The sequence below is a fragment of the Corvus hawaiiensis genome, chromosome 26, assembly GCF_020740725.1.
Source record: "Corvus hawaiiensis isolate bCorHaw1 chromosome 26, bCorHaw1.pri.cur, whole genome shotgun sequence".
Lineage (NCBI taxonomy): Eukaryota > Metazoa > Chordata > Aves > Passeriformes > Corvidae > Corvus > Corvus hawaiiensis.
Genome location: NC_063238.1, coordinates 18,071,668 through 18,095,689, shown reverse-complemented (window position 1 = coordinate 18,095,689; position 24,022 = coordinate 18,071,668). Strand labels below are relative to the sequence as shown.

General features: G+C 36.9%; 1 protein-coding gene across 1 annotated transcript in view; it reads left to right on the top strand.

Moving 5' to 3' along the window:
• The window catches only part of CNGB3 (cyclic nucleotide gated channel subunit beta 3), a 62,595-nt gene that overhangs the window by 12,341 nt on the left and 26,232 nt on the right, over nucleotides 1–24,022 (top strand). Inside the window, exons 3-7 of the mRNA XM_048287102.1 lie at nucleotides 2,138–2,249; nucleotides 17,897–18,051; nucleotides 19,493–19,684; nucleotides 20,242–20,450; nucleotides 22,236–22,286. Of these exons, the coding sequence (XP_048143059.1) occupies nucleotides 2,138–2,249; nucleotides 17,897–18,051; nucleotides 19,493–19,684; nucleotides 20,242–20,450; nucleotides 22,236–22,286 (719 nt within the window). The remainder of the gene's footprint in view (nucleotides 1–2,137; nucleotides 2,250–17,896; nucleotides 18,052–19,492; nucleotides 19,685–20,241; nucleotides 20,451–22,235; nucleotides 22,287–24,022) is intronic.

Sequence of the window (24,022 nt, the reverse complement as noted above, 5' to 3'; positions counted from 1 at the left end):
ATCCTATAAAACAATACATTGTGGATTCAAAATTAAACAAGATCATGTCAGTTGATGATAAAGTTGAACTAAAACATGCTTTTGAACAGACAGAAGAAGCAGCCCAGGAAACTTTGCTTTTATATAGGTAAATGCTAGCCATGACAAGTTCTACTTTCACATATACCCAACCAGTACAGACAGGAGAGGAAGCATAGATGTGATACTGGTCATACTGCTAGTACAAAGCAATGGAGCTGGCTGGGAATTCTGGGAAAGAGATTCTTTCCTTCCTGAAATATAACAAAGAAAAAGCACTTTTTCTCTTCTATACTCAGACTGCTGACATTTATTCATATCTTGATATCTAAAAACTGATATTTTATTGGCATTTTGCTTTGCTTTTTAGGGGTGTTGTCATTTTTTGGTGTGGGTTTTTTTATTTTTTGCAATAAGGCAAATATATTTGTGATGATAATAAAATTTTAAAACCAGTGACTAGTGACTGAAAGGTCTATGTTTTATTAGTCCCTAGCAAAAAGTCCCTTCAGATTGTCTGACTGCTGCACAGGCACACCTCCTGATGCTGAAAAACCAGTAGGGCTGGTGGTCTTCACAGTACAAAGTGCTTTTCTTCTGTCCCTGACCTGCTGCAGCTGCTTTCTCAGGCAGTCTCTTCCCTTGCTCTGAACAGCAGGTTGGCATCTTAGCACTTCGGTCTCTGTACTGACCTTTGGACGGAATAAGAAGAAGGAGCTGTCCTAGCCAGGCTGGAGAGGTGATAATTACCTTTTGCAAGTCCAGGGCTTTTGAGTTAAATCAATAACAGCAGAAATAGGACTGGGAAGTAGAAAAAATGATGAATTAGTGTAAAATTACCAACTTAATCTGCCCTTCTTTATGCTAATTTCTTACTATTAGTAGTTACATTAGTAATTATAGTAGAAAATAACATCTTAACACCCTTCTGCTGGAAGAATCATGTTAGTGGCCAAGGAATACGATTTATCTGAGTATATCCATGAGGTTTTAGAGTCTTTTGCTGACATGGTCTTTTGCCAGAAGAGAAGTTTGCAACACCTCTTTAGGCTAGCTCTATGACAGAGATTTTTGGATCCACCAACACTTTCATACCCTGGACTGAGAGCTTTAGTAGAATCAAAATGACTATTGCAAGAATGACAACTCTTGTGTTGTGTTTTTTGTGTTTTGTTGTCTCCCAGCAATGACAAATCTGCCTGTAACAACAGCTTCATCTCTGGGAAAAGGTCTTCTAGGACTAATGCCTTCAGTTTTATGATAGTGGAATTGGTCCTACATGAGCAGGCTGAAACTAAAAAGAAATTTGCCAGCTCTTCCAATGTTATCCTTAGCCCCACAACATTCTGCTTTTTGAAAACCCATTATGCAAAGTGTCAGACTGATGAGGGTTATCAAATTATTTTTCAACATGAAAGTTTAAAACAAAGACATGCTACTAATTATAAGAAATCATCACTTAAGGCCACTTAAATGGCAAGAGACTATACCATTTGTTTCAAACTCTACAGATTTCCTGCTTAGATTCCTTTGAAAAAGTTACTAGTAACAGAAATGAAGAAATAGACTAGACAAAGTACAACATACCCACATCATTAATGATATATTTCAATCATCATTTACTCAGCAATGAACAGGACTGTCATGGCAGCTGAAGCAACAACATCTTCAATGCAGTACAAACACTGAAGTATAAATAATTTTATTAGCGTTTCTATTCATAAGCAAATAAGCTACTCCTCATTTTTCTTCCTGTATTTCGCAAGGCACTTCTGGACAGATCTATCTATCTTCTACCACGCTGCATGACTTCTTGTCCCTTATAAATTCAGAAAAGCTCTGAATTGACCATTGTTGAGCTAGCTACTGATGAATCTAGTTAAAAACCACAAGTAAATTACATATTCTAAAAGGTGTAGTTATCATAAACATGTTGTGTACAGTTGGCACTGAAATAGATTTATGCAGGAAATTGTTCAAAGGTCAGGTCCCAGAAGCAGTGTCTTTTAGTGCATGTCCACTGAAGAAATAATGTCAGACAGAAGTATTATAGTAATTCTAAAAGTATTATAATAATTCTTTAAAAATTCATTTTCAAAAACTAAAACCTTTTTTCTAGGTACAGGATCAGCAAAAGCACCTGAGCCTTCAAAACCTGAAAATTCAGCTGAACTAGCTAAGACACCTCAACCGGAAGAGCATCAACTCAAAGATGGGAAAGAAGATGCTAAGTGAGTAAATTCAATTAAAAAATTTGAAATTTCTACCTGACATCCTGAATTAGCATTTCTGTGGGCCATATATCAGTTCTTTAAAAGTCCCTCCTGTAAGGATCTGAAGAGCTTTATTTCAATTTCAAGGTAGCATATATATGAGGCATTCATTTATTACATGCTTTTGTTGGTTTGTTGTGTACAGCATCCTAAATCGCAGGAACGAGGAAAAGGATTTGCTCAACTGCAGTTATATGCTAATTTTAACAGTGCTGCTGCTCAATTATTACTATTTCTTAGAGAAGAAGAAAGTCCCAGAATGCTGCCCTAGAATGTTTGTCACATCATTCTGGCTTGAAACTTTTTACCCTGCACTTTTTTTTTTAAGTTATAGCATTAAATCAGCATTAGTCTCTATTACCGCAGGCCTGGTTCCTACGGTATATCACCGTGTCCCGCAGCCATAGGGAGGAGGAGGAGGAGAAGATCCAGCAGGCAGGAATTGTGCAGCAAGATTGATTTATTTAATTATTTTACAAACTCTTTTATAGATTTTTTTTCTTCATAGTCTAATTGGACAAAGGACCAGCCACCCCTTGGGGGTGATTGGCCAAAATCCTAAAACATCCATTATCAAAATATTTTCTACTACACCATAAACAAGACTTTCCAAGGTTGCAGGTGGCTTGGTTGTTTACATTCCCTGCTACCTCTTCTGTGAGAGAGAAAAGTCTCTCACGGACTTAGAAAATAACAAGAAGATCCTCACTAACAGCATTTTTGTACCTACAAGTCTCCACAATCAGAAGATTAGTACTATCTCTTTCTCAAAAGAGACAAATAAATGAAACAGTAATATTCCTTCAGGGGAAAATCTAGGGTCATTCAACCTTTGTAAAAAGCTGAGGTGACTGCTTTGCTAAAATAGAAATATACATGAAGTCTAGAAAACAATAAACTTGGAATAGTCCACAGTCATTTGAGAAGCAGAGATTCATAGATTCATGGAATCACAGAATTCTTTGGGTTGAAAGGGACCTTTAAAGGTCATTGAGTCCAACCCCTCTGCAGTGAGCAGGGACAGCTATAAGTGGATCAGGGTGCTCAAAGCCCCATCCCAGCTGACCTTGAATGTTTCCGGGGGTGGGGCATCCACCACCTCTCTGCATAACAGGTGCCAGTGTTCCACCACTCGCATTGTAAAAAATTTCTTCCTTATATCTATCTACATCTGCCCTCTCTAAGTTTAAAACAGTTAAACTTTGTCATGTCACAACCCCTGCTAAAATGTTTGCCCCATCTTTCTTATAGGCCCCCCTTAAATACTAAAAGGCCACCAATAAGGTCTCCCTGGAGCCATCTCTTCTCCAGGCTGAAAAACCTCAACTGTCTCAGCCTTTCCTCATAGGAAAGGTGCCCCAGCCTTCTGATCATATTTTTGGCTCTCCTTTAGGCCTGCGACAACAGGTCTATGACAGGCTGAGGACTTCAGAGCTGAATACAGCGCTCCATGTAGAGCAGAGAGGGATAGAATCACCTCCCTCTCCCTGCTGGCGTTTCTTTTGATGCAGTCCAGGATACAGTTGGATTTCTTGGCTGCAAGTGCACATTGCTGAGTCATACCCAGCTTTCCATCCACCAGCACATCCAAGTCCTTCTCCCTAAGTCTGTTCTCTATCTCTTCATGTCCAGCCTGTATTAATACTGGGGGTTGCCCAGACCCAGGTGCAGGACCTCGTAGTTGACTTTGTTGAACTTCATGAGATTCCTGTATACCCAATTCTCAAATTTGTCCAGGTCCTCCCTTTGGATGGCAGCCTATCCTTCAGGCGTGTCAATCACACCACTCAACTTGGTGTCATCTGCAAACTTGTGGAGTGTGCACTTGTCACTGTCTCTGTCACTGTAGAAAATAAAGTTCTTCATAGAACAGCTCAGGTTGTTCCTCAGAAGGAATGAGGTCCAAATTCCTGCTGAAAATATTTAGAGGTTAGACCCAACTCCCAGGTTAGATCAAGGCACCCCAAACTTTTTTCAATATAATTGAGTCTATATAATCAAGAATGGAGTTTTCATGGTTTTTCTGGGCAATCTGGTCCACCCTTTGACCACCCTTACTACAAAAATTAAATAGAATTAAATTTTCCTTTGCTCTGAGTTGCTTCTTTTGCCTCTCATTCTCTTGCTGTGTGCCTCTGGTGCTCTTTCTAAATCAGAATGTGTAGTTAGCTTTCATTGCTCCAAGAACACACTGTGGATTCATGTTCAATTTGTTGTCCACCAGGACCCCCAGATCCTTTTATAAAAAGCTGTTATCTAGTCAGTCAGCTCCAAGTCTTTGCTCTCACATGGCCTATTGCCATGCATAATGAAGTTTCTGCCTTTTGAGATCACTTTGAGTAGAGAAAAACAGATACACTCAATACAGAACAGCGTAGAAACTCCTCCTGCTTGTCTTTGCCTTCTATTATTTTGATTATCCTAATAACACAAAGAAAAAGTCTTTCCCTGACATGGAGTTAATTTATAGAGATGATTATGTATTTCGTCCCCTTTACTAAGACAGACTTTGTGTCTGGAAATAATCAAGCAAAATGCTACTGCACATGCCTCTATAAAATAATAGATGCAATTAAAAATAACTCTGACTAGAAAAAATGGAAAAGTTATAAATAACTTAGTCACTTCAATGTGAAACAGTAGGTCAAAAATGAAAACCTAGATAAGAATCTCCCTTTTTTGTCATCATACAATATGTTACTCAATGCTTACAGTTCCACTGGTAAATCTTGTAACCATGGTTAACATAATTACTGTTGGCTTATGAAACAAAAGGGTATGTTGCTTATTAGTAGAAACAAAATCTGTCTGTTAAAAGGAAATTTAAAATATTTATGTTAAACATTGCTTCCTCAGAGGTGTTCTGACTCAGTGTCATGTGTGTATCCAGATATACCTAGTCAGTCTAATTTGAGCAACTGCTTCTAAAAATACAGTAAATATTTGGTAAATTTACAGTCAAAACAATTACCCACTAAATTATGCAGTAGAGGCTGGAAGGTACAGGGCTGGTGTACCTTTCATGCACTGGCATGAAACTAAACTAACCAGATCTGTTGTATGACTCTCAGAGCTGGAGGGAGAATGATTTTTAAAATGTGCCTTTGAGAGAATTTAATTCGTTGCTTCTTAAGGTGCATGGAAGTCTATTTAGACACCATTCCTGATCAAGGTTACTGCCTTATTGAGTCTATGTGCTCAAATTTGCTCACTAGAATATTTTTAGGGAAATCAACAGCCTTCATCATGCGAGAAAAGCTGAGAATTGGAGTCAAATAGATACATGTGATCTACAAAAGAAGCAGCAAATAAAACATGCTCAAATCACTGTCTAGCACTGAGGCCAACTAGAACAATACAAAAATGCCTCCTGAAGAGTTTGCTTGTTGCTAATTTCTAGGTATTTCCATACCTGGGAGTGATTTGGGAAAATGTTAGTTTTACTAGTCAAAGCCATATCAAGGACTGTTAGGACAGTCAGGATAGTCAACTAAGAGTCCCATTTTCCAGGAGTTTTCTCTGCCATTGTTTAATCCATATTTGTATACTGCTCAAACAGAGATTAGTAATGGGTAATGTTGTCTCTTGGGCAACACCAAACTGTGTGGTGCAGTTGACACACTGGAGGGAATGGATGCCATCCAGAGGGACCTTGACAGGCTTCAGAGGTGGGCCTGCACAAACCTCATTAAGTTCAAAAACACCAAGTGCAATGTTCTGCACATGGGTCACAGTAATCACCAGTATCCATAGAGCCTGCGTGATGAACAGACTGAGAGCAGACCTGCAGGAAAGGTCTTGGAGGAATATTGGTGAATGAAAAATTAGCTGTGGGATGGCAATGTGTGCTCAGAACTCAGAGACCCAACTGTTTCCTGGGCTGCATCAAAAACAGTGTGGCCAGCAGGTTGAGGGAGGTGATTTATCCTCCTCTACTCCACTCTGCTGAGACTCCACCAGAAGTGCTTCATCCAGCTCTGGAGTCCTCAGTACAAAAAAGACACTGACTTGGTCTAGAGAGAGCCATAAAAATAATCAGAAAGGTGGAGCACCTCTCCTATGAGGAAAGGCTAAGAGAATTGTGATTGTTCTTGCAATACTACAAGGGGTAATGATTTTAAAGGGGGCAGATTTAGACTAGATATGAGGATGAAATTTTTTGTGATGAGAGTGGTGAGACACTGGTTTGTCAGAGAAGTTGTGGATGTCCCATTTGTGGAAGTGTTCAAGGCCAGGTTGGACATGGCTCTGAGCAACTTGATCTAGTGGACAATGTCCCTGCCCAAAGCAGATGGGATGGACTAAAGGTCTTTAAAGGTCTCTTGGAAATTGAACAATTCTGTGATTCTATGATATTGTTATGGAAATCAAGATTGGCAAAATAAAGGTAGAATTTCCTTAACTGGAATTTTTGACTCTGCCCAAAAATATTTCAGGTTGCAGCAAGGGCCCACTGAGAGAAGAGGGGATGGGAGCCCAGGATAACCTTAGCACAAGCAGTGCCCTTAACCAGCAAGGTTCAGCCTCACAGGGTCTGAACATAGCAAGCAGAGCAAGATCCTAGCAAAAGGCAAAGTGATGGACCAAGTTTAGAGTCCATCCAGGGAGTCCAGTCAGGAGCAAAAAAGACAGGGTCAGAGACAAGGCGGGAGACAAGGCTACAAAACAGGTCCAAAGTCTATGTAGGAGGCAGGACCAGAGAGAACTGGAGGTAGACACACCTAGACATAACTCAGGCAGTGACCAAGGCCTGACCTGAAGTGGACAACAAAGACCCATGGGCAATAGAGTGTGGGTGGAAGTCCTGCTGGAAGTCCCAGGGCAATTAATTTATATAGACTATTTTCTTATACTAATTGTCTGTCAAGAGTCAAACTTTAACCAAAATTTATTTGATGTGCAAAAAGTCATCAGTATGCCTATTGACTCTGAATAATATACATAATGAAATAAAGTTTGTGGGTATATATTTTTTCACAAATCATATACATCCAGAGCACATAAACTTTCATGGAAATGTTAATAGAAAAGTTTTCACCTTATCTGCTGTTACTAGGACATTTAATTTTTTAAAATGCACCTGTGCAGGCTCAGACACATAGAATAAGGAAGAGGGGAAAAGGCAGTTTTCCTGTTTGGAACAGCACATTTTTTTAATTTTCTCTAAAAGAGCAAATATTTTTTTTGCTTGCTAAGTGAATGACAACACTGAAAAAGACTGCATTTGCTCCTAAAAATTCCCATAGACATTGTTTGTCTGCAAAAAAATTTAAAAACAAAAATAAATAAATAAATATAGAAATGGGGGGGAGGGGGGAAAAAAAGGTCTTTCCCTCCCTCATTTTCTAAAATACTGCAGTACACAGTGATGGATGTTAATAAAGAGTAGAGACACACAGCACTGGTCTCAGCCATCTGAACACTACGTCTGAAAGAAGAAACTCAGAAGAATGGATGATGTGCCAAGTGCTGAATTACAGCCTAGTGACTGAAAAATTTAATGTCTGCTTCCTAACGGCTTGGATAGAATTGCACACAAACTGGCTCTGTCTTCCAATATTTTTTTTTCTCTCCTCTATGTTTATTGATAATGTAACAGAAAAACAGGTAATTTTCATTAATAGCTATTTGCTGAGCAATAATAATCTCTGGAAGGGTGGGCTGAGACTACACTGTCTCCTCACAGCAAGAAATGAGGGAGCAGAAGAATGCTCAGCACCTCATTTGCACTCTAATAGAAGACAGGGGAGTCTTCTTAACAAGAAACTAGCACAAAGCTTCAAGGTACAAAACAAAAAAGTTGCAGCAAGTCCTGGAAAAAGTAGAGTATGGAAGAAGGTAAACAAAGCATCTGAGAGCAAAGATCACAGAAAATGGAGGGACGCAAAGAGCTTCTATGACCTCTCCTCTGTGTCTTAAAAGCCTTTAAGCCCTGTCGAATTTGTAAAAGCACTTCATCTTCCCAGATTACCAAAGAGATTACAATGTACTATTTATACTAAGGCAGTACACTGAAACCCCAGACAAAGATCATGAACCCCACTGCGCAAAATACTGCATAAAATAATAATCCATATTTGGAGGCTAAATATTCAAGACCACGTAAAGGAAGAAGAAATGCAGTAGGTAACTGGGACTTCCTATGCTTTTAGATTTTATCTCAAAATCTTACATATGCTCAGTTATGTTTAGAGAGGAACAAAAAATTGCATCTGATATGCCACCTTCAGAATCTAGCTATTACAAACAAAATATGTTAATATAAAATGCACTAAAGAAATTTGAATAAAATATTAAATTTATACAAAAAACCCCAGCATTCCCACCCAGAAAGTGTACTCATCTGATTCTGCTTTTTCAAACGCAGAAACACAACTTTCAACATTTTCCAAAAAAAGGGAGCTCCAGTACTGCAAACTTCCATATGAGCATGGGTGGTTCAGGCAAACTGAACTTCATGCTTGTGGTTTGCCTTTCTCATATCCACATCCTATTACTTAATAGACTCTACCAGTCCTTCTATAAAGAAGATTTTTTTTCCTCTTTAATTTGGCTAATAGCAAGAAAAGAAAACAAAACAAAGATTAAGAGGCAATTTGCTATGTGGTGCATAGCTAGGTTAATGAAGAGAACTCCTGCTGGTAGCATCTTCTTAGTGAGTAATGCACTTCATTTACCTCAGTAACCTCGACCAAGAAAATTACTGTGCTTATTACTGCTTGCCATCCACTAGTTACAACACATCAATTCACCAAGTAGATGCACCTTAGAGGAACCATGTCCTATCACAATAACAAAATCTCAGCACATTAGTGAGACAGACCCAGTATCAACCCTCTGCAGAGTGTCTAGAAATCCTTGATTACTGTAGGAACACTGGGGATGTAAGAAAATGACACTCATGGCAATAAACTCCAATCAAATTTAGATGAAGTAAAACAAGGCCAGTGCTGGGCCTTATGAAAAATCCCAGATTAAACACAATTACATTTTATGGAGAGGCTAATACATTTCCTTAGTTGTTTCCAGCTATCACTAGAGTACTTGAAATTGTAAACAGATAGAATGCACCCAGTATGTTTTTTAAGCCTGACTGAAAAGACATTAATGTGTTAAAAAATAAAAATACTTTTCTTAGCACTTATATTCCCTCTACTTAGCCTTTTTTTTCAGAACTTGTCACTTCTAGTTCTCAGACTTCAGTTTCTGAAATCACTACATTGAGAACCCGCAAATTAAATAGAAAGGTGGTGGTGTGCTGCCTGTACCAAAATGGATTAAACTTGCTGTAATCTTTGCTGAGATGTATTTTCCTAGAGCCTTTAAATTCTATCCGATCTGCAGGATGCAGTTACCCTTGCTATTTAATGTCACTCACTCTGCATGGCAATCAAGTCGGTAGCCTGAAATTAAAAAGTAGTGGATTCAGAAGTTTTTCATTGAAGATTAAATGAAGCAAGGAAAGGATAGGAATGTCATTATACAAACTGAAATGCTGCTTTTTTTCCCCTTGTGTTATTTCAAATCATGTGCTCATAATATTCACATATATTCATTGCTAACTGTATCAATGGAAGAAATTGGGTTTTTTGAATATGTAACAAAGTAAGAGTATAGTTTGTCATACTTTGCCACTGATTGATTTCTTTAATTAGAAGCAATTTCTGTGCATTTTGTGTAAAACCTCCATTTACCTAATATTTTCCAGACTAAGAAGAAATTTTTGTTAAGGAAGAAATTATAATTTATTCAAAATGTTTTCTCTGCTATTATATGTTGAGTAATTTTTGGGGGAAAAAAGCAAAGCAATGAGCATTGTGACAGGTACACTACTATATGTAATATAAAACATTTCTATTTAAATTGCATTTGTATTTAAATCACATTTGTACCAAACACTTGCAAATATATCAAGGCCTTTCTTGATAAATCTAAAAGACATATAAATCTAAGACATAATGCTTATTATCATTTAGTAAAAGTAAACTTATTATTACTCCATGACAAGTGTAAATATTCATGCCTATGTTTAACCTTGTCCAACATATTTTATTAAAACACCCTGTCTCCAGTTATTTACTCATTTTCCAAATCTTAGCAATTTAGGATGAAAACATCCCATGTTGTACAGCCCCAGAGAGGAACAGAGGAAACAGTGACAGGTGGAGATATGAGGATAAGAAGTCAAACACATCTGGCAGCCCAGTTTTGTTCAGTGCCCTGGGTAAATGATATTCAGGAGAAGAAATGTGATGGCCAGTGTCTGCAGGGAGCATGCCTACTTTGTTGCATTTGGAAAGGAATGTGTCAGGGTCTTGCAGAAGGGGAAATGATGGTCTTAAATAGCTGTAAATGGAAGTCATCTCCGAGGAATATGTTCTTTGTCTCCATGTTTCTTTGTGATCCTGGGAAAGGTACGTGTAGTGAGTTCCTACACAGGTTGCTGTATAACAGTTTACCCTAATGAAGGTAGATTTGTAACACCAAGACAATTTTATATAATTAGCCTAGGCAACAATGGCCATGGCATGAAGCTCAGTGTACAGTATAAGTCTGTCAGGGTTCCCTGTACTGGAGCAACTTTAGTTGCCACACAAGCTGAAACTATGCCATTACTTTTTCTCTTTCATTTCTAATTTTGCTAGTTTAAATATAGCTTCCTGAAGCTAATATCAGCAAAACAATTCTTATTTGGGAACACACACTGAAAATTATAGAATTAACTATAATTATTGGTAATTATTTGGTACAATTATTACCCTTGTACCAAATCTTTTTTTGTTTGAAAAAAAACCTGAAAAAAAAAAGTGAGAAAATTAAAATGTTCAAATGGCCAACAACTGAGATGAAAGAGAAGGGACAATACATTTTACCCCATGTTCAAAGTGCATAGGACAAATTGTACCAAAATAGATTTACATTGAGAAAAAAAAATTGTAAAATGAAGCACATAAATAAATTCTTTGGGAAGATTATGGAATAGCCATGGCTAGACATATTTAAGAAAAGGCTAGATAAGAATCTGTCAGGTGTACCTCATCCTGCTTTGAACTGTGGGGACAGGATGTCTCAAACTTCTCTACAGCCTTATGGTTGTATGATTATTTTAGGGAGTCTATGAAAACAGATGAGAAATGAAAGCATCTATTGGAAATTAATTTCTTAAAATTTGAAACTTTTTTCCAACCTTTTAAAGCATTCATAATGGGAAATTTTATGGCATTTTCATTTTAACTTATAATTCCCTGCATATTAAGAAAAACTGAAAGATAGAAAATAGGAAGAAGGGTTTGTGCTGTGCTCATGAATTCTGTACAGCACCAGATCCTACTCGGATTAAATTATTTTTTACATGGCCATAAATTATAGGCTCATAAGTTATGAGTTTGCGTTTAAATGTGTTTGAATGTAACAGACATTATGTGTACATTATAAGAAATATTTTTTAAATTCCTGGTAAGCGGCAGATGCCCCAGACAGATTTAATTACTAACAGATAAGAAAGCCCCAATGACACAACAGCACCAGATAAGGAAATAAATGAGGATTACTTGCTTAGACTATACCTTTATTCTAAAGCAATTAGTATTAGAAATTATGCTGTCCTTATTTTACACATTATAGTAAATAGCTAGTGCAATTAAAAAATTTTATATCACCAGTTACCTTAAGGAAAGGTGATTTTTTCATAGCTAATTGATACTTTCAACATTCATACTTCTTTCTTTCTATTACTTTTATAGTTCCTACTGCAGAATTTTTAATTAAAATAAGATCTTATTCACATTTTAATCTGGTACCTCAGTGAGAGTTCCATGTGTTCAGCATTGAGACAGACTTCCCCTTAGAGAGTACTGTAAAGAAGATTAGAGGATTCACAGATTGTTGTGATTGAATAACTAGGAGGATTGTCAAAGTAGTTGCTGTGAAAAAAAATTGAGCTAAAAAGCAGGAATCTCTGCAGCCTAGATTATTAGATTTCAGTCTGCATTGCATCAAGAAGTTTGTTCTGAGTTCAATATGAGTAGATAAGTCTGAGAGATAGTGCCTTCCTTGAAAACTGTTACTTCCATCTCTGTTTTGCTTTATGAATACAACGTGAGATCTGGGAAATGGATGATCTCTGCATTTTATTTCAAGAACACTTGCATAGGGCCCAAACAAGCCAGATTTCTGCACAAAGATTCTGAACTAAGGGAAAGTCATGAATTCCAATGGAAAGATTTATTTATATGTTGTCTGCATAAAGCTCATAAATGCTTATGGCCCATTCTTGCTTATATATACCTAAAACCAAAACCAACCCAAATATTATGATATCACTATGTTTAAATTAATGAAAAAGGTAATAAAATATATAGTAAGGGAAAGGAAAATCAGTTTAAAATAAAATTGTGTTATCAAGAACAATCCTAAAATAAAATGAAAATAAAAATGTGTTTTGTTCTGTTTTATTGCAAAGAAAAGTTAATATAATGCCAGTATTTCAAAAATGCAGCAAATAGACAATCTTCTGTATCAGTAAAGATGGGTTTTTATTAGACACTTTCCCTTGCCAAGGGTGGTTCAGACTAGATATCAGAAAAAAAATATCACTTAAAGAGTGGTCAGGCATTGGAATAAATTGCTCAGGCACGCATCTGAATGTGGCACTTGGTTTAGGAATAATTATGATGGTGCTGGGTTGACTGTTGGACTAGATGATCTTGAAGTTCTCTTCCAAATTTGATGATTCTGTGATTACAGGAAAAGATGATGGGTCAGAGGAAGACACTAGTTTGAAGACCGTTAAGGAAAATTAAAATTTAATTAAGAGCTTTTTGAAATTTCATGGAATCTAATGTGTGAACAGCTTGTTCCAAGACCTTAAGATAATGTATTTAACTTAGAAATTTACTTTCTTAACATTTGAGCTCTTAAGATTTTTGGAAGAAGTAGACTAAGTAGGTGGTAAATATACAGGTTAAGTCACTTACCCACTTCCCAAACCTTTAAATATTTCAAGTTTGTTTGCTGAAAAGGACTTCCTGTCATGATATATACATTCTTTTGCTTTGTTGGGAATCACAGCCTACAACAGTCTTCACAATCTTAGCTAATATAATCTTGAAGTCTGTCACACTTGTTTCAACCTCTCCTCCCTCATAGTAAAAGGCTGCCTAGAATTCTGGTCATTAAAGGCTTGAAAACTTTCTTCAGACATTTAACTCATGCGAATTCACTGCGCTTCTACTCACATCTATTCTTCTCACAATAATTTTTCTCAGATCAAATGCCTCTTTTCCCATCGTTCTCCATCAAAATTTGAACTGATAGACAATGATCTTATTATGTCTCAATCTGCTTTGTAGTGCTTTTCAAAGTCATGTTCCCAGTAGCCTTGGCCATTCTAAGAGACTTTCTAGAATCTCCTATGGGAATTCACCTTTTGAGTATAGCTGGTCAGAATAACTCTCTCATGGGCTTATATCCCAATACTGATCCTTACTTCCCTGGCAGTATGTCATATGCACCTACAGTTACATTCGCACCGGTGTTTTTCATAGCCAGATTATGTATGGCTCATAGGCATCTTCCCCTTGATTAAACACTTGGATATTTATCCTTTTGTCACCTGCAACTGATGATCCCAGCATTTACAGCATAAATTCTTACAAATTGATTTTAAGTATATATCTGCAGTATGGGGCATTAGATTTGCCCTCATTTCTATTACTAAATAATTCAATACTAAATAATTCAATACTAAAAAAAAGACTAAATAATTCAAATTTTCCTGCATAGGAATCATTCCTACTTTTTAATCTTCCAAATCCAATGTCTTATTAAACATCATTAGTACACTGCTACATTTTGTACCAAAATCATGAAAGAGAATATTAAAGCTCACTCCTAAAACACCATCAGCATCCTGTGCAGGTAAAGGAGAATAGTCTCTCTTCACAGGCAATTCAGAGCAGAAACCTACTTCAGTCATTCTGAACCTCTCCTCAGGGAAGACTTCTTTGGACAATAAAGACAGCATAATAAAAATAGTGAAAGTTAGCTTTTTGGAATACCTCTGTTGCTGTACCAAGCAAGTGACTAACATGTTGGGTTTCTTCTATTACTAGTTTTCCTAGTAATTTAGGATGAGTGATCTTAGGCTTGGATCTCAGGGCTTCTATGGCATTACTCACACTGGGAGTGTCAGCAAAAACTGAGGATGTGTTTTTGAATCAGTACATTTCATGATGCCTGGAATGACATTCTTCTGTCTCATCGAAATCTTTCTCATCTATACCATCATGTTTTGCGTATTATCATATCCTTCTGAAATTTGTTTATCTGAATTAGAGATTCCTCATAATTTATTCAGAAAAGACAAATTATTTTTTTCAGGACACAGATTGTAAATGCAATCCTAAATCACAGTGTCAGAGCTCAATAAAAGCATTCAAAGCTCTATTGCAAGATCAAGAACTCTATTTCCATGTAATTAGCAGAAAGTTATCTTAAGTGCTGCAAAAAAAGAGGGTTATAACTGAAATCAGCAAAAAGTGTTATGGATATTTTCCAGGCAGCATACATTTATGAAATACATTTTCTCAGGGGTCACCTGGTAGATAAAAGATGGAATCAAACTCAGGTATTTGGTGTTTATGGCCAGAAACAGGAAGGAATTAAACCCTAAATTGCAACTTAGAAAAGGGCAAACCTTCTGAAACAACTATTGTATTTTTTATCACTGTTTGTTTGTACTCTTAACACAGAAAACTTTCAAGCCACAGTACTTGACAGCTGTTGCATACATTAGTACACTCAACACAGTATTTCCATAGCCTATTTCAAGGTGACATTCTTTAAATATTCTATAGGTGTCTAAATCTTCTCTTGTGGCTTGGGGAGAATAAAGGCATTGCAATTTTATCACTAAACAAACAAGTTTAAATCTACAAGTTACAAAAATAAAATCTACAAATCAAAAATATCAGAAAACTGTATTACTATTACACTTCTCATGTTACATATATTGTTATCGTTAAACAAAATATGTTTGAGGTAGTAACGAGACTGTGTGCATAGCACATGAGTTGCAGTCCAGATTTTCATTTCCTAGGCCACATGAAATTACTACTTGTGCAGGGAATCAACATTTCCACTCTGTACAGGACTACATGGAGAGTAAGAAATATAGACCTAGGCCTGTTGTAACATACCACACAAAGATCAAAAAATAAATGGTTTAAAGAAAAAAAATCTTGAAGAATAACAGCTTAGAACCAAATCGTAGCATAGCACCACATCATGCAAGAGGAGTCAAGTTTAATTAAAAGTGATTTTGTGAAGTTTAAATGGGCTTCATTAGCCCAGGCAATTTAAAGTGCACCTCCACACAAAGTACATATAAAATAAACATCCTCAAATTAGCAGTGTTCAACATGCAGCCTCTTCCATCCGTATTAACCAAACAAAATTTAAAGTAAGCATTTCGTTACAAGAAAATAATGGAGTAGGAGGTAATGCAAGCCAAATGAGCAGTAGGCCAAGGAAAATCAATTTCTCATCAACTGTGGGGCAAATAACTTTAAACTAAGTCACACAGATTCTAATCAGTGCCAAGTGGAAACATGGCTCCTGTGTGCTACATTGCACCAAATTCATGGTAGAGGAGACTTTAACTTTTGTTGGAAAGTCTGTGAAATAAGAGGAAAATCTCAAGCAATTTGTAGCTTATTCCTAGAAAGAAGATAGAAGGGGCCTTTGGCATGACACTTATGGTAAGTGGTATCTAACTATAAGATAGCTAACCACCTGACCAAATACAGCAACAGCAAAGACTAAGAGTTACTTTAAATTCTTTGCAGAAACTAATTGTGAGATGTTAGCTCAAAACAAGAAAGTATGTCATTACATAGCAGATAGCCTGGGCAAAGGGGCAATGTGACACAAAAGGAACTGTGACGAGATTACAAAATGTATCAGAACTGTTTTGATTAATCTCCTGTCTGGGGAGTTTTAAGAATTAGACAGTATACAAGACTTAAATTAGAGGAATGACAAGTATGTAATTCCAAGCTTTTGCTTCTTCTACTGCTTCTAACAGCATATCTCCACTTTATCCAATGGTTTTATTGCTGAAGGATTTTCGCATGCTTAAGTTATACTTCCTTGGGCATTGTGATTTGTGTTGGGTCTCCAGAAAACTGCTTCTCAAAAAGCTACACACATCCCACACTGACACACTCTTTTTTTAGTTACAGCTCCTTCTGTTAGAAATTTCAAAATAGGTTTAGGTCTTGAGGAGACATGGTGTTTATTCAAAGATCATTTTGCAGTGGTTTTCATTTCTTCCCTACTGTCATACCACTTTCCCCTCTACTCACATTTGGGAAGATTTTCTCAAGAATCCAGACATTTCAAGCATATGTCACTCTTGGTCTGCTGCTGCTCTTGCTGTAGCCACATCCTCGTGGTACTTGGGACAGAGCTGAAAAACCGATAAGGAAGAAAGAACAATTCCCTGCTGTAGCCCCTATATCAGGCATAACTTTCAGGATTTCAGTACAGGGGTGGCAATTTTGACCAGTCCAGGAGGAGCCCTTGAGCTACCCTGAGGCTGTCACAGCTATTTCCAGCCATCTCTGACATCGGTGTGTCACATCGGCTGAGAAGTGTTGAGTCAAAGATATAGAAAATAATCCCATGTCCTGGTCTCTACATAGAGGAAGTCCAAATGTGTGCCCCAGCTGACAGCTGAGTGGCACTCAAAAACAACCCCAGTCTGCATAATCAGACAGTAGCAAGTAATCGAGGATGAAATTTCAGGTAAGAATAAGCACAGAAGAGCTGATCAAGAATCTCTTTCACCAAGATTTTCTATTTGACTGTCCAGCATGCATAAAACCTAATGAAAGCATTAGTTTCAGTGCAGAGTATGAGTTTTCAGGTGTTTGAAAATCAATAGTCCTCAGATTTGAAGAGAGGCTGTGCGTGCTGGAATATCAGCTTAGTGTTACTATGACCCTGAGCAAACTCTTAGCAGAAAAAAAGGAAACCTCAGCAAGAAGACCAGTGGTTTTTTTCCACTGAAAACAGATGCATTTTTTTTTACCTCATGTTAGCCATAACAAACCATAAAAAACATAGATGAAATCAATTTTCCCAACATTAGAAATTATAAAGTAAGCATAAGTCTCTCCTCCCTATCTGCATTTCCTGTCATCATTAGGACACTACCGTATAACAACGAGCACATTTTTATACACAGATGTGAAGAGAATGCCTTGTTACTTAGTGAATACATCAGGCAAGCTCTAGGCCTTACACAGCCACAGTAGAACTTGGTGGAAAGCAGTGGTGGGAAGCCATTAGTGCAGTAGGCTAAACAGGGTACCCTGACCTTCTCTGCTCGAAATAACACACAGACTGCTGCTGGCATGAGCAGAAGGTAAGAGGAGGTAACTTAGGTTTCCAATTAGCATGAATTAAGTGATATGAATATGCACTGTGCTCAGTAAAGATCCAATCTTAATGTGTGACTTCAGCTCAGAAATAGAATTACCACTGTTTCCTTCCATTCATTTCCAGTACGTTAACCTTTTCTTCTCTTTTGTTTTAATTAGCGTACAGAACCCAAAACATCCAGGTTTACAAACAAATGAGTTGGCTGATGCCCAACTTCAAGTGATTGTCAAAAGATTGCGTGAAAGGGCAGATGTCTATAAGGAAAAGCTGAATGACCCAGTGATATCTTCACCGGAAGGAAGTCCTACATCTTGTAAGTGACTCTATAAATAGTTGTGCATTTGTTCAGCCTAAAACTGAAAATAATTTTGTGGCAACAGAAAATACTGTGATAATTATTTTGTAAGTATAGAATGTTTATCCACGGGAAAGGATCACTTTGTGCCCACAGAAGTCAATTTATCCCTATTTCTCTACAGTAAGCCGGAGTCCTTAGGTACAATGTCCCTTTGAATGACATCACTGAAGAATTTGGGGAAAAACCAGAGGCAGTATCTAGAATCATCCGTGTCAAGAAGTTTTCTGTATTTTGAAATAACCTCCAGATATGTTTATTCATGGAGATGAATTGGAAACATATGAAGAAACATATATATCTTATGAGTGGATGTTAGTCACTTTGCTATGAGACCTGCTGCGTAAATAAAGTAAATAAAATTTTAGCTTTGACAGAAATCTGGACACACTGAGGACTTTAAGTCCATGCTTTAAATAGAGCAGACTCATCTGACATTAATTAATCATTGACTTTTGACAAAATATGAAACATAAAAGAAAAATCAGTGCTTTTCCTCTTCAGGGGAAAGTTTGACTTTCCCTTTCCACAAAGAATTGAATGTGGTGATTTTATGTTCTGGCACTTTCTAAAAGCCGTTCATCACTTATGTGTTTTTTTAAAAAGCTGTAAAAAATGGTGCCTCAAGAATAATAAACTATTCCAACTGATAAGCAAATTTCTTTTAAAAAATTATTTCTTTGCTCATCTACCACTTTTGTTCTCTTTGTAGAACTTATGACCTTTATTTCTTAACTTATTATAGATTCAGTTTGCCAGTTTACTGCTAAGACTGTGTATCCTAATCAGAGGTAAAGCCACCAGAATTAATAGGACACATGTGCAAACAACAGTATCCAGCTCAAAGGCAGAAGAACGGGGTTTGAAGGAGTGCTACAAGACTTTTATAAGTCTAGAAATGTACAAAACCATAGGCTTCCCACTAGTTTCACCTGCTGCATCTCACATATCAGGTATCAGGGGAGGGGAGAGGTCAGCCCATGGCACAGGTGTCTTTTCTTATCTCCATCCTCACTGCATTCATTCTTTGCAACAGTCATGTAAGGAGAAATGCTCAGTTGCATTAATGAATGCTGAATTATAAATTAGCAGTTTTCTTGTCAATCTTATAAAAGGCATAACTTACAGGCACTGTCCAGGGAAATTCAGCAATATAGAGATTGTACTGTGTAACATAAGTGCCCTGTTCATGATAGCAGATGCACATATTTATACCAGTGGTGATTTTATTCTTCAAGTGTTTTTCTGTGTATTTAATATAATGAATTATAACTTTAGTCACTGCCCAGGGTTTGTAGAAGATATTTCAACATAATGAAGCTTTTGCTCATATTAAAACAGGGTGTATTAATTGAGCCATTATTAAAATGTCAGTGTTTTTGGTAATCTATGTGTCTAGCACCAAAGAAGCCTCCAGCCCCACCAAAAGAAGAAAAAAAAGATGAAAAAAAAGAAGAAAAGAAAGAGGAGGCAGAAACAAAGCCAGAGGAGGATCATTACTGTGATATGCTGTGCTGTAAATTCAAGAAACCTCCACTGAAAAAATACATGGAGTATATGAAGCTACCAGATACAATTGACTCATACACAGGTAAATTAAAAGCTGTTTAATAGGCTGGGGTTAAGTCATATTGAAGTGGCCTGGTTTTGCACGGCACCTGTGAGCCACCATAAGATACACATTCCAGTTTGCAGCTCCCAGGGACACAGAGGTCCTGTCCTAAACAATATTTATTACAAACAGGGAGAAGTGACACCAGTTGTAAAGATGGTATGCACAAAGATGTTATGCAAACTGACCAGAATCACAACCCAAGTGTTCTGTTTCTTGACCTGGAATTTGTACCATTCATTAGAGACAAATAATTCTTTTGTCAAATATAATATACACGAGCAGCATGCAAAATGATCGTATAAGTTTCTTCAGATGCACTGAATTCTATTTGCTCTCATTTTTGCACAGTCCTTGTGTGACTCCTGTTTCCAAGCTGTATCACCTTAGCAGCATGTCCAGTTGCAAAAGGGAGAATGGTAGGTTGCTCTGGGTAGAAGCATTCCTAGAGACTGCAGCAGAATGAATGTGTCTAGAAGAATGACAATCAGCTCCAAGTTCATGCCTCCCTCTACATCCAGTGTTTTTCCTTTCAGATCGCCGTTATGTGGCATGGCTCATGCTTGTGACAATCGCCTATAACTGGAATTGCTGGTTTATTCCCCTGCGCTACGTGTTCCCATATCAAACTCCCAGTAACACAATATACTGGTTTGTCATTGATGTAATGTGTGACATTTGCTACCTGTGCGACTTAATAATTTTCCAGCCCCGAGTGCGGTTTATCAGAGGGGGAGATATAATAGTAAGTATTGGAAGTCGGACTTCCACGGGCAGCAGTTGTGTGTTAGAGTATAGAAATTCATCCAATCTGACACTTCTTTTTTATCACTACGTCAAATCGATGTAACTTTTTTGTTTATCAAAGGATACATATATTCTTCTTCACTGACCTTCCATTCTACGCTGATGTTCCATTATCCTGTGCAGAAGAAACATATCCATTACCTAAATCCTTAAAAATTGAAAAAAACAGATTTGAAAGTAACAGATGAGAGCAGCTGAAACAGGCATATAGCTCTAAACAGACTCCTCCCTGGAATCAGTGATTATATCATATGTATTCATGCATATATGCATCTGTTGGTATGCTTGTATGAAATTTCACCTTTCTATTTGCCTTGTGCCAGAATCATAGTTGAAGACAGGGCATTGTGAGATGGTGGTTTTATTTTTTTCCAAAATCAGAGAAAATCCCTGTAATTTTAGGATATTTTGAAAATAATTCATTTGAGATCATTTGTTTTGGGAAAATATGTATGTTCAATTTTGATTCTTGCTACTATTTTTGTGTTATCTTTTTATAGAAAAAATGCAAAATAAAATTTTAATCAGCTACCTGAAAGCTTGCCCTTACCCTACCAAAGGGTATCTAGAGCATTAACATTTCTTCAAAGTCTTCTCTGCTTTTGATTCTTTGACTTCTTACAGAAAAAAGGAACTTAATTCAGAAAAAAAAAAAGTTTTGATAACTTCAGCATGACATTACTGTGCCTAACAGACAGAAAATTCACAATTATATATCCTCAAATCTAATTTGGAACTAGCTTTAGTTCAGTGCTTTTACAAAAAATTTTATACATTGTACATACACAATATTACTGACACCTTTACAGACAAAACTGTGAAAATATCATTTCAATAGGTATTAAATGCAGAGCAGTGGAATGAGTTTTTCCACACCAAGACATTCAGTAACTGGATCTTGCCTAAATCCCACAAAACTCAGTTTTTATGAACAAAGTTAAAACTCTAACATACGAAGCTCAGCTTGTATTTCCCTTGAAACTGTCTCTACAATTCACAGATTTTAGTGCACAGAAATCATCTGCTGCCTGATCTCCTGCATTTAGTTCAGTGTTTAAACTGATAATAGTGAAAGTTGGCATGGAAATATGATTAAGATCTTAAATCTATTTTTGAAGTTTCCCTGATATAAATACAGAAAGTATAATAGATAAATTTCTTTATATACTTGTGATTACCCTTTCTTATTATATTAGCATCAGTTCCCGTGAAGAACAATTTAAAAATAAAAAGCTAATCATTGGTGTTGATTATTATAATGCTAGTAATGCTAGCATGTTAATGCTAGCATTCAAAGAGCTAATTTTGTACAGCATCATTAAAAACATTTTTTTCATTTTTCTTGGAATCACTGCAGATAAAAGCATTTTTTTGCTGTGAAATTGAAGGGGGTTGGCTTGAGCACGAAGTGGTACAGATGTCTCAGGAGGGAAGTTTTGAGGAAAAAATGTAATGTGCTTTTCTAGACCAACATCCAGATGGGAAAAAATCAGACAAACCCCAGCCCTCATTTTTTCAAGCAGTTATAATAAAATCTGATCTAATGTAAGCTAGACTAATAAAAGTACTACTTCTCAGAAATATCTACAGATGTTTCTCCATTCATACTTTTAGACCATCATTAACTTAACTGTCATCATCCCTACTATTGTTGAGTAGCAGAGGGTCATCCTTGACATTCTGTTCCTGACTATGACTTTTTCTCCTTTCATTGTCACTGTAGTCAGACAAAGTGGAAACGAAGAAATTCTACCACAGCACTGTGAAGTTTTGGGTAAGTAGACCCTGTGTTACTGATATCAATGTGAAGTTCTGGCTGTAGGATTTCACAGGATTTTTTTTCATTCACTGAAAATCACTGTTGGTTTAAGAATATCACCAGAAAGCATGGGCTCGTTGGCATATCAGTGCTCACCAGCTGAAGACTGCCATCTTCATAAACAGTGTTTAACTGGAAGACAGAATGTTTATAAATGCAATTCTAAATATTATTTTGGAATTATAATAAATTAATAAAATAGAATTTGATTAGTTTTTGTGAGGTCATCCCAGCGCACACTAAAGACAATAGCACCATTTGCCAGAGATTCATTAAACAAAATTAAAACTCTTGAAGAGACATGATAACTCTATTCTGTAGATTCTTATGAAGTACCTCATTGTACTTGTGCCTACATTGTACCTCACTGAACAGCTTATCACTCACAGGAGCAGTCAAAAATTCAAACTAAGAATTTTGATGCTCATGGCACTTTGTAAAAACAAAGATGCATTTGATCTAGGAAAATTTTTCATGCTGCTCCTAAATGTTGGGGGTTTTTTTGCCAACAGAAGGTAGGTAGTTTATTGAATTCCTGATGCACATACAGCTCTGTGACACTAAACACACATCTCAGTTATCGCCCCCTCCTCTTCTCTACTTTTGCACCTGCCTTGTTCACAGTTAAATTTTTCTCAGTGACTGTGGTATCATTACTTAACTACTTGAGATTAAGCTATCCAAAAGTGCAGGATATACAGTCAAATGAGTTTGACAGAGTCAAACTTAAAGCAAGACACCTAAGTGGATTTGTATGGTTTTATTTCAAGCTCACACTTGCTGTATGTTTAGGGCTCTTGATTTCTGGAGAAACTAATGAGATTTGAGTGTTCTCACCACACGCAAGGTATGGATATAATGTCGGAATTTGTCATAAGATTAAGTACTAATTAACAGTTACTGATATTAATGCACTTTCGACTAAATTTTGCCTCCTCTTAGACGTGTCTGAGAGAGGGAGAGAGAGAGACCATAAGAGGCTGTTTCTCCTCAATCAATTTTTTGGTTTGCTTTGCACACTCTTCAGGTATTAACTGTTTCTTACTTGCATGGAATAAAAGGTCAGTGCTGCAGGCTGGTTGCTGCCAACATGATTTACACCCCTCAGAGCAAAGGCATTTCTGATTACAGTGAGATGAAGCCCAGAGTTTGACATCCCTCTCTTCCTCCCAAGCAATAACAGCAACAAAGCAAGGTATCCCAGGATCTTTAGAAAGAAAAAGATAAATTTGCCACAGCTTTCCTTCTCTGTCTTTGGAAAGAACAAAGCATGAAGATAAGAAGAGTAATCACATAGCTGATGGACTGCAGGGAGATATTGAAAACCTTAGAGGTATGGGAAGAAGCAGCATCCAAATATGATGGAAGACAAAATCTATTTAGAAAACTCTCAAACCAGCCAACCAACCAAATAAAATGCCCAGCCTAATTTATCATCCTATGATGAATCTGTTGTTTGGAACACATGCCTTCTGCAGGTTGCAAGCAAGAAATCTAATTCATTATGCTCTCTCAAATTGCTTTAGGCAGCCTTCTTTTAAAAGCTGAAGACTTTTAAGAAGTGCTTATGTAGTGGCCTCCCCACCTGCACTCACCAGCCACATGCCAAACATTTTAGTCTGGTCAGAACTACAACTGAAAAAATGGGATGTATTAATAATCAAGTATATGAGATACTGTCAATAATCCAC